At 39.1% G+C, this 18,912-nt stretch overlaps 1 protein-coding gene across 1 annotated transcript; it reads right to left on the bottom strand.

The window, feature by feature from the left end:
• Positions 1-1,659: 1,659 nt before the first annotated feature.
• Positions 1,660-18,742, bottom strand: EFCAB7 (EF-hand calcium binding domain 7). The gene is made up of 14 exons (XM_033067192.2): positions 18,624-18,742; positions 16,731-16,900; positions 14,014-14,225; positions 13,587-13,673; positions 12,971-13,160; positions 12,174-12,301; positions 9,223-9,364; positions 8,639-8,748; positions 7,961-8,118; positions 7,644-7,777; positions 6,115-6,263; positions 4,247-4,456; positions 2,954-3,061; positions 1,660-1,909 (listed from the first exon to the last, which is right to left on the bottom strand). The coding sequence occupies exons 2-14, from the start codon at positions 16,897-16,899 to the stop codon at positions 1,835-1,837; spliced, it is 1,872 nt and encodes a 623-aa protein (XP_032923083.1). The 5' UTR covers position 16,900; positions 18,624-18,742; the 3' UTR covers positions 1,660-1,834.
• Between the last annotated feature and the right edge of the window lie 170 nt (positions 18,743-18,912).

Below are 18,912 nucleotides of genomic sequence, written 5' to 3' on the forward strand. Positions count from 1 at the left end.
CCAGCTGGCCCAGTGCTCCATTCCCTGCCTGTCCCTGTGGCCAGCAGCAGGATGTCCCCACAGACCTCCAAAAGTGGGGACAAGGAAGGTCAGCATTAGCAAAGCCTTGAAGAAGCTGAATTTTGTTACAGCTCTAGTTCTCCAAAGAAAGGTAACAATTCAGAATTTGAAATTACCTGTTACAGAGATTTTTTTTTTCTCCTAAGTGTCTTCCCTGAAATAAAATTAGCTGGTACCTGTGTTCAAGCTAGAATTTTTCCTGGTAGATTTTTTTTGTCTGGTGGTACCTGAATTTGGAGCAAATTGAAAAAGACTCTGCAGATACAACCAAGATCTCTAATCTCACCCCCTCCAGGGCAGGAAAGGCAGAACCTGCCATGGAGAGTTTGCCTATGCCCCTACTTTTAAAACTGGCTAATTAAACCTTCCTAGCAGCAGGAGGATCAGAAAATAAATGAGGTTCCCTGTGTAGTGCTGTGCCATGGTTTTTTACCTGCAGCAAACCTTTCCACGTGCAGTGATTTCTCAGCTAAGCCCTCCTCTCAGCTTTAACTCTAAAATGCAGAGAAAGTTGCATATGAATTCCTGCCCCATCTAAAAAGGCTGATTTTACAAACAAAAGAAATGTAAATAATGCACTGCTCACTCTGTAGTGTTTATTCCACACAGTGTCTCATTATTTCCCAACTCCTTTTTAGACAAGGAGCTGGGAAATTCTGCTTCACCCACACCTTGCCTGAGGCAGCATTTACAGAGCTCAGTCAGAGCTAAAAAATCACCAAATATTTTTGAATCCTCAACTTCTTTTAGACAGAAAATGGAAATGATACCTGTGGTACTTGCTAAGGAAAAAACATGGAAAACTCAAAGCTCACCAGGAATCCTGCCTGAGTGTGTAAATCAGAGCCCAGCTCTCATTTTGTCACTGACATTTACTTGCCCAGGGTAAGATTACAGCAGAGTAACAGCAGAGAGCAGGAGTTGGGGCAGATAAAAATAACTTTTCAACACTACTTGCTGCCCTCACATATGAGGTCAGATACATTTAAAAGCTATTTTAAACTCAAACCCTTTATAAGCATCCAGTGGGCAGGGTCACCTTTTTTTTTTTTTTTTCCATATTAACAGATATTTGAAGGAACTAGAAAAATATAATAAGCTGAATGTATTTAGAACCTCAAAGATGATTTTCATTGCTGTTGCAGCCTAAACTTGGCACACTTCAGTCTTCTTATTTCAGCTGCCCTGGGAATAATTAATTGCTGTTAACAGTCAAGAGCCCAAGACAAACCTTCATTTTTCTCAAATGATGTTATTTCCTTATTGCATATGAAAAGGCAGACTTTATTTTATATAAAAGAGTAGAAAATCAGGCAGAAATTCCAGAACAAGGGTAAGATGAGGATTATCAGCAAATGACCCAAAATAAAAGGAAAAGAAACAAATCCTTTCTCAAGTGACAAATTAAAATGAGCCTCATCCCTTTATACTTCTCACATCAAAACCACAGGAATCTTTAATCAGGAACCCATTCAACAAAGTTTTTCCTCAGTGGAGCACTTCCAGCTTGTGATGGAATTATAATCCATGGTATGGAAAATAAGAGCATATTTAGGGAAACAATCCTTTCTAAAGTACAATTATATTACAACTGGTAGCTGGATTATTGAACAGCACTGATTTTTACTGTGCCTCTGTGTTTTCATGCCCAAGTCATCAAGAAATATAAATGTATGCCAGCTTTTTGAGAAGGACAAGACTATAAATTGTCTACAAGCTGCCCAAAGCTAATCCTGGTTGAGTCTGGCTGCTCCCAGCCCTGGCACTGGGAGGTTTAACACACAAGGGAGTGCACACAGCTGTAAATCCACTCTTCCTGTTCATTCAGGGCCATCACATGCTGAGAGACCTGGCACAAGAGAAAGCAGAGGTGAAAGAGAGTTCTCTTCATTGGAGAACTGCTACCCAATGTGCTGTGTGAGCAAAATGTTCAGTACTTGTGTCACTAACTGATGAATGTTCATCATCTGCACTGACAGATATTCAAAAATGACTCTTGGATTGAACAGCAAAATATCCATAAGGACTGAGCCCACAGTTTCTACTGAATGAAGCTTAAATTCAAATTTAAAAGCACCTTACAGGATGAGGCAATGGATATCTGAAGTGTCAGCAGCAATTTAAATGGGCCCCAGCCCTGTCTGTGTCATGGGACTGCTCTGTTTGCAACAGGCTTGAATGAATCCATCCTGGAAAGCTGGGAAATATAAAATAGCTTGGATGCCTCTGCTTTTAAACAAAGAGGGTGTACTTTTAGAAAAATAAAACCAGAGGGTTATTCATAAATAAATGAAAAAAACCCCATCACCTGCATTTGTAATGCATTTTCCATCACATTCCATCCCTCAGAACTTTCATTTGGAACTGTCACTAAAACCTGCCCAGCCCTGCAGCAGGACTCAGCACTCAAATTGTCTCATGGTTAACATGATCCCTAAATCAGGTTTAACAAAAGTTAACCACCAGCAAATCACACTGTGCACAAGGCCTGCAATACATTTATTTCTCTTTCTGATTAGTGCATGCTTGGTCTGTTCTCACAGGCATCAATACGTGGGATTAAAAACTGCTAAGTGAAAAAAAAATAAATACAGCCTTAGAAAAAGAGTTTTAAATATATTAGTGGATGGTGCTTGTGTAGAATGGACAAGTGAAACAGGCCCATGTATGAAAATCTGGATTGTGGATTTTTATAGCAAACTGCACAGGAAAACAGGGATACATCAAGTACATGATCAGCTCTGAAATATCAAAAAGTGCATCTGATCTGTTCTGGCCAGAAGATGCCACTGTCCACACACTCATTATCATGATAAAAGCCCTACAAAAAGAAAATATATAAAGTTGTCACCTGCTTTTCTCTAAAGTTGGCTAAGCAATAAGAAATCCTTACCATCATGGATTTTGGAGCCACTTCCACAGCAAAAACTGTCAGTCCCCTATTGTTCATGCAGTTCTTACTCTGCTCATTGTTGACATGAATGATCACTTTGTTTTCAGACTGCAGGTGAAAAAACACGAAAGAACCATGAACACTTCAGTGGTGAAGTGTCAGTTCCTTGTGTAACCACTGCACAGTCCTTGCACTTCCTGTGACCTTGCTGTTTTAGGGATGGAAATGCTTTAAGGATACTCTGAAGAGTAACAGATACTATGTGAAGAGTAGCAGATACTCTGAGGAGTAACAGTTTGAAATGTAGCTCAGCACCACAGTCATGGTTAAAAGAAATGTCAGACTCTTTGTAACAACACAAGGAGCTGGGAAGATACAACTTGGCCTTTTTGTATCTCCACAGCCTTGGAGATTCCCCCCGTGGAGCTTCCCCACCAGCTCCGTGAGATCTGCAAACCAAACCTGGCATAAACAGAGAGATCTGGAGAACAGAGCATCCAGTTGTCTCAGTGCAGCCCTGATCTGCTTCTCTGACATATCCCAAACATATAAATAACTCTGGAAAATCCACCCTAAAGGGCGAAGTGCAAAGCCAAATCCAGAGTTCCAGGAGCCTCAGCATCCAGTCCTAATTTAGTCCCCCAAGTCACCCCCTTGGGCATGGCTGGGCATTTAAAAATACACTTCTTGCTGTGATCTTTTAAGATTTAAAGCATCTGAAGTTCAACATCTTACTGTGCTGTGTTTATTTACTCACAGCTCCTGGTGTAAGGGAAACTGAGAATGTTCATTGTGATCTGTGGAAAAAGGTTTAAACTTTTTCACCAACCACTTCTGCTTGGATTTACAACTTTCAGTTTGAATTACTGATAAAGCACAGCTGGAAGAATGATCAGGTAAAAACTCCTGCATAACAAACTCCTAAAATCACTGCTCTTTGACTTCCTTATGGACACTGAAAATACTCAGTAGTGTAAATGCTGTGATCTTTGCTCTTGCTCCATTTGCATTTCCAGCTGTTGGTGTTGGATTCCTCATATGATGATGATATTGTGTCAAAATATTGAAAAATTGGGATGTGAACACAAAAATATTCAGTTTCTATATGGTAATTAGAACTGCTTGCCTCATTATAACAATCTGCCCCTCCCAAAACACTGAGCAGTCACAAGGAGCACATCAGGCAGTGGTTTTTTTTAAAGAAAAAAACTTGATTTTAGGAAAAGTAATCCTCAGTTATGACCCAGAGGCACAACAACCATTAACACAAAGTACAACATGGAAGTTTCATACCTTATTTTCAATCACAGAGGTGATCCTGCTGCCTGACCTGTAGGTGTAGATGAAGATGTTCTCAGAGCCATCCAGCACTTTGGCCTCTCCTTTACTCAGCACAGAGCTGCAGACAGCCCTGCTGAGCTGGGAGCCCCCAGCCTCCAGAGAAATGGCTTTAATTCTGGGTTTGCACCTCTCTGCACTGATGTCAATGACAAAGGGGCAGGCCTGCAGTGAAGAACAGCAGTTTTAGTATCACTCAAGCTGTATTTTTTTCCCCCTCAGATTTTCCCCCACAGCTCCTAAGTATTTTTTTGTTTAAACTAGAATGACCCAGATATAAATATTACAAACCCAGAATATTAAATATTATGAATTGTGAGCTGTGGTAATCTTTAATACCAAATTAAAACCCAGGACAAGTGGTTTGTTCATGCCATTCCCAGTACACCTGACACAGTTCAACACAGCAAACCCTTCCTTGGACAGCAAAATGCCCAGGAATTCAGCTGAAATCTAAATGCACTGCAGGGTCTGAAATGAACCTTTCACACTGTAGCTGTTTGTGCCACTCCACACAGATTTAACACCTCTGCAATGCTGCAGTGAGCACTCTGGGTGTATCTTGGCTGTATTTTACTCCTGGTGTAACAATCAGGGGTTTGTGTTTTCTTAGACTCAGCCCAGGACCTCAATTCCTTTCTAAAAGCTGCTGGAATCCACCAGGATTGCTCAAGTTCTGTCTCAGTGCTGCCAAAACATCCATCTTCAATTATTTGAAATCAAAGAATTAAAGAGTTAAGTGAGAGACATCAGCTAGCTGGAGATCTTGAATTAATTACTGAAGCACTTGAGAGCTGTGCTGTCCAAAGGCTGCAGCCAGAAACCACAGCTGGAACAAGGCACAAAACACCTCCCTGAAATTCCTGACTGGAGAAAACTCCCCAAAATGTTCTTTCTTGGAGCAGGGCTCTCTCTTGTGGCTGAAATGCAGAAAAACAGCCTTGCAGGGGCTCTGCCAAACACAAGTCAGGGGAAAAGGAGCTCGACCTTAAATCCCTCAAATTTTCACTGATGTCTCTCATACTGACTATTTTATGTCTTTATATATTTTATATACTGACTACATGGACCTGTTGAACAAAGTTAAATAATATTATCACACTGTGATCTTAAAAATCTGCTTTTCCTGGGAATGAAATGATTTAATTATCTGTATATTTAATGCTTTAATTTTTCATAATTTCTTCTCTTCATAAAAGAGATCCTCTTTTCAAGAAAGAATTATTAACATCAGAAAGATGTAATATGTATTTCAGAATATAAAAATAAATAATTAAAAAATCTGTAAGTGCACAGAAACATGAGAGGAATAATCCTTGGTCCTGCAAAGTAAACAATGTGTGACCCAAACCCAAAAATTTTAATGAAGCATTGAAATTATACATTGAACCTCTTCAGAGACTGTTGTGAAAGGCAACAATAACAGAAATAGTTATGCCTGGAAACCAGGAATTCTGAATCATGTGGAAAAAAATTATCTTTATTCACTTCTATTGTGGTTTGGGCCACAAAATTGATTTTTTTAAGGAGAAAAAGTCCTGTTTTTTCTAAATTTGGTGATGGCTCACCAACAGAGTGCAGGGATTCTTTTAACAGATACAATCCAAAAGTCCCTCCTCTATAACCCCATAAAATCCTGACTTTCTCCAAAGCAAAGGAAAATTTCTTTTTTCAAAATTCCAAGTGCTATCCTCAGAATCAGGACAATGAGAGTGGCAGTGGAGCCCTGGCTGGGGGCAGAGGGTCCCTGAAATCACTTTGTGGCAGACACAAAGCCTGCAGTAGCTCACTGTGCAGGGATTTTTGCTCTGTGGCTCTCTCACCTCTGTCATTTCCAAGGTTTTGTTGTAGCCCAGGGACAGCAAAGTGACCCAAAGGTCCCAGGGATCCCCATCCCGGTCGTTGGCTTCCATGAGGTTCAAATCCAGAAATCCTTGTCTTGTCAGTTCATTCTTCTTCATCTCAAAATTTTCTGTTTCAAAGGAATAAAAACAGTACTTCAAAATCTGTTCTCTCTGCAAACACCTTTATCCTTCCAAAGTTAAAATCCTCCTCCTGTTAACAAGGCTGAAAAGATGGAGCCAACTCAGAGCTTTGGGATCTCCAATATTATTTGGGAAAGAATGTCCTTGAGCAGGCATGAGCTGTTTGCAGAGCTCCCCTGTGGATTTGACAGCTGGGATAACCCCAAAAAAGGGCAGATTTCAAAACAAAAAGAGTTCAAATTGGTTTTTTTTTTTCCTAAAAGTTTGTGGCTGAGCTTTGCAGAATGGGATATTTTAGGAATGGGAAATGAAAGCCAGCTGGAGCCAGCACCTTTAAATGCTCTCAGGTCTTTGATACAGCAATGATTTACTTAGTTCCTAAAAAGCAATAAAATTCCAGTAATCCTAACACCCCTCTCTAGAGAGAATTTCATAGATCCACCACTCTAATGTCAGCAAACATATAATTGAAATGTCCTGGTGTCAGGGACTTTTAAAAATGGTTTTCTCATCTTCATAACAATGCTAAATCTTTACTATATATTATTAAAAAGGGATTACCAATTTAATAAATCTATCCAAGGGTACAGATGCTGTAATAAATGGCTTGAACTTTGGTGTCAAGATTGATGATATTCGTGTGAATATTCCACTGATTGATGACCTGGTGAAACATTGCCCAGCTTCTTTCCTCTCTTATTTATTCACAGTTCCACCCCTCCTACCTGTATCACCCTGACAAAGCCATCAGCTGTGGAAAAGCACATCAAGGGATGAAACAGAGGAGAAATTCAGTTCTAGAAATGTATTTTTATAGGAGTTTTCCATCAGTTTGGAAAAATTCTGATCCCTCACAATGTTTTGGGTGGAGATAATTAATAGGGCTTGCCAGATTTAATTTTGGGCAATATGCCACAGCTTCCAAAGGAATTATGTCAAACACGACATGATATTATGAAAGGAGACACTGGCAATCCACAAAAAACAACTTACAGCACCAAATCCACACTAATTAAATGCCCCTCTCCACACTTGGTGAGATAAAAAAGCAGCAGCAGCCCAATCTGCACAAAGGAGATGGATTAAACAAATACCTGTGACACTTTCCTTCCCCACATCATCCAGGATTACAAACCCTGTAGGTTTTGGCAGCTACAGAACAATTAGGAAGGGGAAGAATTTTCTCAGCAGAAGGTCAGTGGCACACACAGCAGAATGAAGCAAAGCAAAGGACAGGAGACTGGAAAAAAAGAAGAAAGGAGGAAAAGAACAATATCTACACATTGTTCTTCTACACAACACCCAGTTCAATCCAGCTTGGAAGTTAATGACAGCTTTAATTAGCTGTAGCACAGTAATGAACTCACCCTTACACACAGCCCAGGCCTCCTGGTCACACTTCTCCCCACTAGTCCTCAGCTCAAAGAAGTTGTATTCCTCCAGACTCAGGAGGCCATTCCCATCCAAATCAAGGGTTTCAAATATCTCCAACAAAGCAGCTCTGGGGGAGGAAAAAGGCCAAACTATTTCCATTTCCTTTCACTGTCTTATCATACTGCCAAGAACTGTTCAGTCTGTTTGAGATTATTCTGTACAAAACAGAAATTTGGGAATATCCAGATTTAAAAGCCACATTTGAGGTGGAAAAGAGATTTTTATTCCAGTGTTTGGGAATAAAACTCACCGGAATTCTTTGGTGAGAGCCAGTTCTCCATCTTCATCCCTCCACACCAGTTGGGCTTCTCCAGAAATTTGGGTTTTTACCTTCCTCAGCCTGCAGCCAGTTGTGAAAGGGAGCAGCCAGTAAACCCCAGCTCCAAGCTCCCCTCTCCAGCCAAACATCTGCTCTTCAAAAAAGACAGAAATTTTTAAGAACTTCTGCAATGATGCCTTTCTTTGTTGTCAGTAATATTCATACAAAAGTGATTGATTACTTGAAAACACTGGGAATTCTGGGTTCTCTCCTCAAAAAAAAAATTGATGTGTGATGCCACTTTAAAGAATAAAAATAGTGAAAGAGGAGAGGAGAAGAGAAAGAGAAAGAGAAAGAGAAAGAGAAAGAGAAATTAGAAAGACAGGAGAAGATGAGGGAAGAAGGGGAAAATAAATTAATGCTCTCTTATTTCTGCCACAGGAAAAGAATATTCTGTGCACTATGAAGTTCCAATGGCCAGGAGAAAGAAAATTAAAGAGAATTTAACAAATTTTGAGTTTTTCCAGAATAGCTGTAAATATACCCAGCAACTCAGCAATTCTGGGTGCAGCTGGAATTCCTTCCAAACACATGGAATTCACACCTCCAGCATTAACACACACCCCAAAAATAATAATTAAAATAGGAATACACCAAAAAATCTCTAACCTCTTTGTTCTGGAGTTCAGTAAAGCTCACAAGCTGTAGATTCTCTTGGGTTTCATTTTCCTTCAGAATAAACAGAGCTGTATCCACTGACAACCAATGACAAGATTTTCCTAAAAAGAAAAATATTCCCCAGACAATGCTTAATAATGGCCCAAAATGGTTTTTCTTTGCATCTTGAAATAGATATTCCCATGGTATTTATTGATCCCTGCTGATGAAAAATGAAAAAAAAATCTATTCTATGCTATTGGGATTTTCTTTCTGTTTAGGCTGAACAGATAAATTGTTCCTTGTGATTGTCTTATAGATAATTAATAATTTTATCAAATTTATAAATATTTCTATCATCAAGGGTCAAGAATATCAAGGAATGGTTATATACCATATAAATTTAAAAAAAAAAGCCAACCCAGATAACTTTAAAAAAATGTTGGGGTTTAAAACTTCTGTTTTATGGGATTAAAAAGGGAATATTCTATTTGGGCAAAAAAATAATTCCAATGCAGCACGTGGATGAAGCTTTGTGATAAATCTGAGAGCCAGCAGCTGTTTTAGAGAAGAAAAGGAAATGGGAACAGACTCACTCTGTGCCTGGGGGATGCTGCAAGGTCTGATGGTGACACACACTGCAGATCTCTGGGCTAAGTGCAGCCTGTACTTGTGACTGATGATTTCCCCATCCTCCTCCAGGTAGAAGCAGCCTCTGCACTGTGCATGCTGCCACTCCTGCAAACCAAGCAAATATTCCATTTCATGTTGGATCCAAAGTGCCTTCTCTGAAATGTTAATTAATTGATTATTTAATAAACCCTGCATAAAACACATCATGAGATACAGCATCAATATACTTTTATTTTTTAAAAAAATCCCAATTAGTCCTTTTTATAGAAAATTTTTGTAAAGTTGCTTCACTTGTGAAAATACCTGAAAAGCAAAGATATTACCTCCTAGAGTTAAAAATTAAATTGGAACTGCCACAAAGATTCTGCTAATTATATTTACAAACAGCTGACAGCATGGAGTAATTTAAATACAAATATTATACATTTTGCAACTCCCTTTCTGCTGGTCTTCGGTGGTTTGGAATTTTTTTTTAATTATGATTTTGCTAAATAAGATCTAAAAGACTTTCAATGTAAATTGGCTATGGAAAAGACAAATATTAATTAAGTTATTTAAAATTAAGTGGGATGTCCAACCCCTGGAAGGCACTGCTAGCCAATATATAATTTCCCATAATCTTTCCATTGTGGGCAGAACCTGCTGGAGAAGTTTTTAGGGATAATCCCTAAGGAAGTGCAGTTATTTCTGGACCATGGAGCCAGAGATCAGCCCCTGGCCAGTCTTTGTGGAGCAAAATCAACCTAATTAACAAATCCATTCAATAATTTTATACTCCTCTTCATCCATGAAACTGGATGTGTAGTGACAGGGCAAGGAAAAAGGGGGCCAGTCATAAAAAATAATTAGAAAAAAGTGACCAGAGACAAAATATTCCTCGATTTAATGGTGAGGGTTGAATACGGAACAGCAGCTGGGGCTGTGTCAGTCAAAAAGTGGCTAATGGGAGCTGGGATTAACATAAATCAGTGACAGAATTCCAACAGGCAGTTCAGCCTCTTGGATCATTTCCACTGCTATTCCTAAACTGTTTATTCCAACACTTCACCTCAAAGGAAATTTTTTAAATTGATTTTTTTTCTTAAAACTTGACCCATCTGAAATAACTGTTGTTTGCTCCCAGCTTGATACCTGCCAAAACTGTTGGGACAAAAACTTTATTTTTTCCTTTCAGGAAATCAAATCCTGTTATTCTGGCAGGGAGCATAAGGTGGTGCTAGAAGTCCTAAATGATCAAATTCCAAACAGGTATGGAAAATTGAGAAGCTAAAAGAGGATTTTCTGATTGGGTTTTCCTCTGTCACTTCAAGGCAGAACAGAAGTTGTTAAATAATAGAATAAATGTTTGTGTTAGAAATGTTACTTGGAGAGAAATGTTAGACACTGCTACTGAAATTTAAGTTAATATTGAAAATATCCACACATTGATGCATAATTCCTAATAAAAAACAATGATTGAGAGGAATTTGCTAAGGGTTTTCCATTTTAGATATTTCACTGTTTTCCTCTCTGAGAAATGTAAAGTTGGTGTTGTTCCAATCCTGAGGGCAATGTTTTCTCACTTATACAAAAAGACAGGTGAACAGCAAAATAATAAAATCAAATTCTTGGATAGAAGATGAATAAAAAGATTTTTTGGGTGGTGGATTCTGATTCACACCACTAATAAATCCCTGGGTAATTATTCATTGATTCTGGCAAAGCTTGCATTGTGTAAAATGAATTTTAAAAAAATAATAGTTCTACTTACTTACACCTTTCCATGTTTATTGATTGATTTCAGTTTTTGGAGATGCCAAGCAATACTAATCAATTTTTTTTTTTTTTAAATCAGTTTTTACTGGCTTGTAGAAAGGAAAAAGAATCCAATCTTGGGGAAGTGTGTGCTGCTTTTATAACACCCCACATGATGTTTGAACAAGATTGCAGGTTAAATTGCATGGAGGTCCAGCTACCTAAACAGACTGCACAAAATCCCTGGGAGATGATGCTTTGAAATTTTAATATAGAACAAATGTCACTGTACAGCAATGGGGAAGATATAAAGGACTTCAGAGCTCAATAACAAATCCAGAGTTGTTATTTGAAACCAAAATGCAGCTCCTGAGGACAATCACTTCAGTTTTCCAGCACAGTTACACTGTGTGGTCAGAACCATTTTTTCCCTTTTACACAGGAGTCTCCAGGTGCACATTTTTAATGTATCCCAGCAGTTCCCAGTTAATGTTTTATATTTCTACAGCTATTATTTTCTGTTGAAAGAAAACTAGTAAAGGTTCAGTCAAGAAAGGGAAAACAAAGGGAAAAAGATCAATATTAACACTCTACAAATATTGACTTAGCAAAGTGACTTTGTTGTCTCTCTCCCCCAGGAATTTATATTGAATGAGTGATTTATTTAAAAGAAAATACTGATAGAACATATTAGTCTAACTAAAAATCAATATTTTCAGGTTACAGCATCTATTTACCAAACAATGCCCAAGAAACTGAATATGCTCACAAATCTGTTATTTATTTCCAATTACCTTTCATGCAAAGGTTTATGATACACAATCTTTCAGACTACTTAAGCATTTAAAGTTCTCACCAACCTAATAAATTATTCAATTTTAAATTTCTCAGGAAGTCATTAACTGTTTTCTCCAACAGTGGTTTCATTTATAAAAAACACATTTTGTTCTATTAAACCTTCACACCTGAAAAATTATTTCCAATAACTTGTTGTCAGCAAAACCAACAGTATATAAAAATGTTAATAATAATACATATCAAGAAAGCTCTCAGTGGTTTATAGCTGCCCTTGACAAACTGTTAATAAAACATAAGACACCATTTTTCTCTGATTTTCAGCTTCTTTAAAATGCAATAACACAGGTGCCTGGAGGAAAACACCATCATTTCAGTGTGATACCTTCATTGTGGCAGCATCAACAATTAGCTTTGTGCTCCTGCTGCTGCTGGCACCCACAGCCACAGTGGTGGAGGTGGAAGCTTTGCTGCTTTGAGCTGATGAAGGTCTTGAAGGAGTTCTGCTGTCAGCTATAAACAGAGATATTTAATTAAAATTCCATTATTTCAACCCTCTCCTAGTGTTATTTATCATAAACTTGCATTTAGAAGCACAAAGAAAACTGAGTGACAAGAACTCCACCAGAGAGCTTCCCTTCATCACTGCTGTGTCATTTTTGCACCTCTTTGATTTGAAGCACAAACTACATCCCAAAATTTCCTACTTGGTGCTTCTGCACTCTGCTCCCTGTGGAGTTTTTCCAGTTTGGGAAGGTTTTGAAATATCTTTGTAACTTCAGGAAGGACATTAAACTGTCCACAACTCATTAATTGTGCTTGGAAAGCAGCTTCAATAATTGAAACAAGCACACAGTTTGTTGAGAAATGTTTAGGGTTTCATTTCTGCTCCAGGAAGGAAATAAATAATTTGCCTATATTGCAATACACCTGAGCATTCATTTTCTCTCTTCCCTCTGGACTGTGTCACTTGAAAATCAACAAAATCCACACCTAGGAATGTGAGAGTTTCAAAGATGCAGACATTTGAACATATTTTGCTGACACATTGATGTGATTGTCATGGTAAAAATTTTATACATCAATAAAATCTTCACTAATCTGAGAAAAATGAAACAAAAACTCGAGCCAGAGCTTCATCTCCACCAGAAAGAAAACATAAAATGTAAGGAATATAAACACCTTTAGGCAGTTTGTGATCAGTATTCCTGGAGACCCTTGGGGATGGTTTTGGCACTGGCAGTGAGATCCCTTCAGAGGAATTCTCAGTTTGATTCCCAAAGTGCTGCTGCCTCATTCTGGGATCTGTTTCCAGCCTGTCCCTTGCAGCTTTGCAGCACTGCTCACTGGTGGTCAGGTACAGCTCACAGAACTGGAGGTAAAAAAAGAATATTTCACTTCCCAAGTGACATTCCTCAAAAGGTTTTAAAGAATAAAATGTAGCATTAGCAAGGAAAGCCCAGCTCAGCAGATGGGATGCATTTCCTCTTCAAGCCCAATAGAATTTTAATTTTCATTAATCAGAACAAGCACTCAAGTATCACAGTAAAATACAGCCATGATTCAACAAGGAGCTCCAAATATTGAACAAAAACCAAGTGTGATTTTCAGCTCCTCATTTCTAGATATTGGAATATTCCTGATTTTTAACATTACCAATTCTCCTCCTCTGAAACCACATTTATGTACAAATCTTCCTGAGCTGTTCATTCAGTCCAAAATGTAGAATCCTGGGGTAAGGTCATCCCTAATGCTCACACTGTCAACACACAAGAACAAATATCACTGCTGGCCATACCTTGTTGTAGTCAAGTTTGCCACTGCAGTTAAAATCAGCTTGGTTGGTAATGCTGGTCACTTCCTCCCAGGTCATTTTATCACCTCTCTGCAAAAAAAACCAGCTCAGTTTGGCCCCCTAATCAAGAATCCTGCTCACCTACAGCACAAATTTTATAAACAAAGAAAAAATCTTTTCATATTTTTTCAGAGAATATTATCTTGCAATAGATTGCAACAGATTTTGATTTGAATCATGAAAATAGAGGTCAAAATCATTAAAAATTATGTCTTTACAATGCTACTAAATGTCAAAGAAATCTATTGTATCAGTTTATATAATTTTGGCATGAAAATCTTCCATAAAATGAGGAATCTCAGCTCTCAGTACCATCTAATTTCCAAAATCTCTACTAATTAAAGATGGATAATTTTCTAGTGATACTTACTGTTGTAAGAATTTTACAAAGTTCATCATGTAAAATATACCCAGCTTTATCTGTGTCTATTTTCCCAAATGCTTCCAGCAGTTCATTTTTTGTAGTTGGTTTTTCTTTTTTTAAAATAGCACAAAAATCATCAAAATTCAGTGAAGTTGTTTGTGAAGTCCAGTATTTGTTAATGGTCTTCTGAGAAGGATTTCTTCCAGCCTGTTGAAGCACTGAACAATAAAACACAATATTAATATTAATATTAATAATATTAAACAAATATTTCAGCTGTTGGAAAAGGAATTTTCTCCAAATATTCTTGAGTCACTTTTCATGTTCAGATTTTTTTAAAACCAAATCACTCCAAAAGTGGTAAAGGAGAGTTTGGGTTATGATCTTAATCAAAATATCCATGGACTCAAAGACAGTCTCAAGTGTAAAATTCAGTGTCTTAATATCAACAATATATTATTTTTAAGTCTGCACTTTATTAGATCCTATTTCTACTTAGACCAACATCATCTTTGCACTTCCTTTGCCAGGAACTGAGATCTGGAGTAGAATTTATCTGAGACAATATTTTATGTCACTCCTGTACATCTGAATGTGTAAATTCAAATTATACAAGGTGAATTTTAAAGGAAAAATGACACCACCAGGCAGCCAATGTCACATGTTACACCTGGCATTCTCCAAAATGAATCTGCTGGATCAATTTGCCTCTTCAAGGTCTTTACTGAAAACATCCTTTCAGTATTCAGTGTGATGAAGGTATTAAGTGAAATGGAAATTAAATCCAAATGCACATTCTAGCTGAAATGAGAGGGCTCTGATATCTTCCCAAATAATCTTTTAGGGAAGCACAGGAGCTCCTTCATCTCTACCTGGGCTGGCATTTGATTTGGAGCCAGCTGAGCAGTGCCCAAGCCTGTGCTGGGAAGTGCTGAGGAACATCTGTGAAATGAGGTGGTGGCACGGTGACAATGCTCAGAGGGACCTGTGTCACCAGCAAACCAAATAAACAAACAAACAAACCAGGCACCTCTGCTGTTAATCCCTGCCTCAGTGCCAAGCACTAAATAAAGATTTGTGCCCTGCCACCTCTGCTGGAGCAGCCAGAGCACAGCAGGGCTCACATCTTGATCCCAGCCATGCAGTGGTTTGGGGATTTCAGTGTCAAGGGCAGCCAGGGAAGGAAGGGCAGTGACTCTGTGGGATTGTTTCCATGGATAGGAGAGATCCTTGGAATTATTATAACATTATTATATTTGACAGCTATCCTTCAAACATATAATCCTTAATGTTTATCTCCAGGGAGATCAGGACTTGCCATTCCCTTCATGCCTCCCAATTCATATTTTATATTTTAATATTTTGCGAAAGTTCAACCAGACTGCACCTTTTATTTATATTTCTTTATGGTCTAGTTCTGCTAAATCCCTCCAGTAATATTACAACAGACAGGAAATGAAGCTTCCATTTGGGGAAAAGTAAAACTCCTCCAAATAAACTTTCACAGGGCCAATCTCTCAGTGAGCACTTCAGTTTGGAAACAAAATTTCATTAAACAAGAGATACTCATTTGAGAAATGCCAAAATTGACTTCAGATGAAAAATAAGTCTTTAACTCTCAATGCTTACAAATTCTAAAATTAATTCTTAAATATCTCTGAAAGGATTGAGAGTCTAAACAACTAACAGCCCTCTCTAAGTTGACCTTGAAAGCAAAATACCCAAACACTTGCTGTGCAGCCAGGTGGCATATGGACAGAGCTGAAAGCCAAAGCATTTATTAGAGAGATGACATTTGTTCTCACCACCCCCCTGTTAAAACCCAGATTATCCCAAACTATCATTAGGATGTCATAAAGGCCCTTTTATTGCAGCTGGGAAAGCCTGGAGAGCACCAAGTCTCCAGGAATATACTTGTTAAAGGGTAGAATTTCATGTTCTGGTGTAGGAAAGAAGCTACAGTCAGTGCACTCAGTGGTGGTTTCCATGAAAAACCTTTTAAAAAAGAACAAAAATGCTCAAAGGAAAAAAAACACCACTCAAACAGAGCACACAATCCTACAACTCTGAGAAACTACAAAGTTGGAATTGTATTTGCTTGAGAAATTTTATCTGGCACAGTGAAACCTCCTCCAAAAACGAGGTTATTTATTACTCAGCCTCACCTTACAATTTCCTTACCTCACCTGGTCACTAAGACACATTATTAAGAAACCAACTTTCATTTTTCAGGTAAATTTTTCTCACTCCCCTTTGAAATTCCTGAAGTTTTCAAAACAAAGCCCTACAGCCTTCAGTTTCTACCAACAGCCTTATTTAGTGCAGCTGAAGCAGTCAGAGATATTTATTTTTTCTGTTGTACTGCTGACAACATCACCACCACTTATACATAAATATAGTCTAGACACAAAAAAAATAAAAATAGAACTTTAGGTGAAAATGTAATTCAGGAGGAGATGAAATAAGGAGTAAGAATTCTTATGGAACACAAGTTATTGTGGTTTCCTGTGCCAGGGCCATGGCCCACTCTAAACTGAACTGAGATCTTTCCTACTGGTGATTTACAAATAAAATAATCTACAATAAAATGCCTCTGTCTGGCATTCCCACTTCCACCAGGCATCCAAAACCACTCTCAATTCCTTAATCCATTTGCTGAGTTTATGCACAAGGATGCTCCCACCCCATGCAAGAGTCAGAGGGGAAAAAGATTCAATCATTACCTAAACTGAGTTGTTCTTTTGATTTAATATTTTCTAAGCTACTTTTAAAGACAGTCAGATAAGCTGCTCTGCAGTTCATGTAAAAAATGGCTTCTTCTGCATGCTGGGACTTCTTCCCTTGGGAATTTTCTGAGTGTGTGGCTTTCTGATTCCCAGGAGTGCTGGCCATCCTGTGAGGAATTAAATTCCAGTTAGAATTTGTAACTGTCTGAATAATGCCTCTGTTTGTCCTCTGAAATACAGATTAGCCCCAATTCTCCAAATATCCAGAAATGTCCTTTTATTTCTCTAAATCTGGGATGGGAATAATTATCTACACTTGTAGATAAGCACCATGAGATCCACAAGCAGAAAGAGTTTGAACTCTATTATTTACAGTTTATCCTTCACTGGCAGTAAAAAGTTTAATTTCACTGTATTTTATATAGTTGCAGACATTTGATATTACAAGTATCAAAGAAATAATATGCAGTCTTGATTCTTGAAAGCACAAAACCACATTTTCATGTTATCTGTGAGACAAAACTTTGCCATCCATGTTTTCTTTTTACTCTTAAAACTCAACAAAACATATGGATAATAATAATATTGGTCAAAAGTGGAACCCTTAATCTCAAAAATGCCAAGTTAAGCACAGAACTCTATTTCTTAGAGTTACCTAAATATAAGCAATAGTAATAAATGTGCATAAAACTTCAAAAATAAGTGTGAATAAAACTTTGAGCAACTCAAGCCTTTTAAGTCCAAGGCCCATACAATTATAAATGAATGGAAAAAAACAAAACCACTCTTTTTTCTTAATTATTTAAACAACAAAGCAGTAACTAATGCTGTTTGCTCAGCAATGGTCAGCAAACTCTGACAGCAGCTCTCTGCTTCCACCAGGGGTGATGAAGGTTTTTAGAAGGCCACCACAGAGGGACACTAAATCCTGTTGTGCTGGTGCTATAACAGCCTCTTGTATTATTTAACCCAACACTGACTTCAGGAAATATATTCCAGTATAAGAAATGGAATATCTCAAGTTCAGCAACAAGACAACCCCATCCCAGGCTCCCCTTCAGGACTCATTGGATTTTTCCTCAGGAGGCCTCAATCACTGGCACCTTGTTGAGTTATACAGGTCTTTTACACTTGGGAAAGGCAGATAATGATTGCTTATCAAGGATGAAGTACCCAATTTGTAACACCCTGACACTTTAATATTACACAGGCCCCAGAAGGAGCCCACAGGGACCCCCTGGCACAGCCTGGCTCCTGCAAACGGGTGTCACTATAATTAAGTGTTACACACGTGGAATGGAACTGGGGGGAAAGGCAAGGAGAAGAAGAAGAATAAATGTTAATTTTCCAGTAACCAGTTTAGAAAATGTGAACTCCTGTTTGTACTCCTTGGGCTCCCCATTACTGAGAGATTTCTTATGTGGGCCAGGAAGTGCTGCCAATCCAGGTAGGGAAACCCAGTGAGGAATGGCTCGGTGACAGCACTGCCAGCAGCCCCCTGCCTTAGGCTGGGCCATTTTTACCGGATAAATGACATTTCACAACAATAGACAGAGGGGAGCAATCCAGCCCAGGCTTCCAAACAGGGAGAGAGCAGGTTTAGATTAGAGATTGGGAAGAAATTCCTGCCTGTGAGGGTGGGCAGCGTCTCTGGAAGTGTCCCAGGCCAGGCTGGACATTGGGGCTTGGAGCAGCCTAAAACCAGGAAACTTTTCCCGCATGGATCTCATCACCTCCCTCCCTAGTGGGCACAGGGGGCTTCAAGGGCTAAAAAAAACAGAAAGAAAAAAAAAAGCAATCCCCTTCCTCCAGCCCTGAGGGGAACAGCCCTCCTTGGCGATCCCTGAGGGCTCCTGAGGCGAACATCACCGGCCCCGGTCCGGCTCCTACCGCGCACAGCGGGACCGACGAGCCCACAGCGACACCGGGCCCGGTCCCTGTCCCGGGGGTCTCGGTCCCGGTGGTCTCGGTCTCGACCCCGGGGATCCCGGTCTCGGTCCCGGTCTCGGTCTCAGGGATCCTGGTCTCGGTCTCGGGGGTCTCAGTCCCGACGATCCCGGTCTCGGTCTCAGTCTTGGTCTCGGTGGTCCCGGTCTCGGTCCCGAGGATCCCGGTCTCGGTCTCAGTTTTGGTCTCAGGGGTCCCGCTCCCGGTCTCAGTCCCGGGGATCCCGGTCTCG

The sequence above is a fragment of the Catharus ustulatus genome, chromosome 9 (assembly GCF_009819885.2).
Source record: "Catharus ustulatus isolate bCatUst1 chromosome 9, bCatUst1.pri.v2, whole genome shotgun sequence".
Taxonomy (NCBI): domain Eukaryota; kingdom Metazoa; phylum Chordata; class Aves; order Passeriformes; family Turdidae; genus Catharus; species Catharus ustulatus.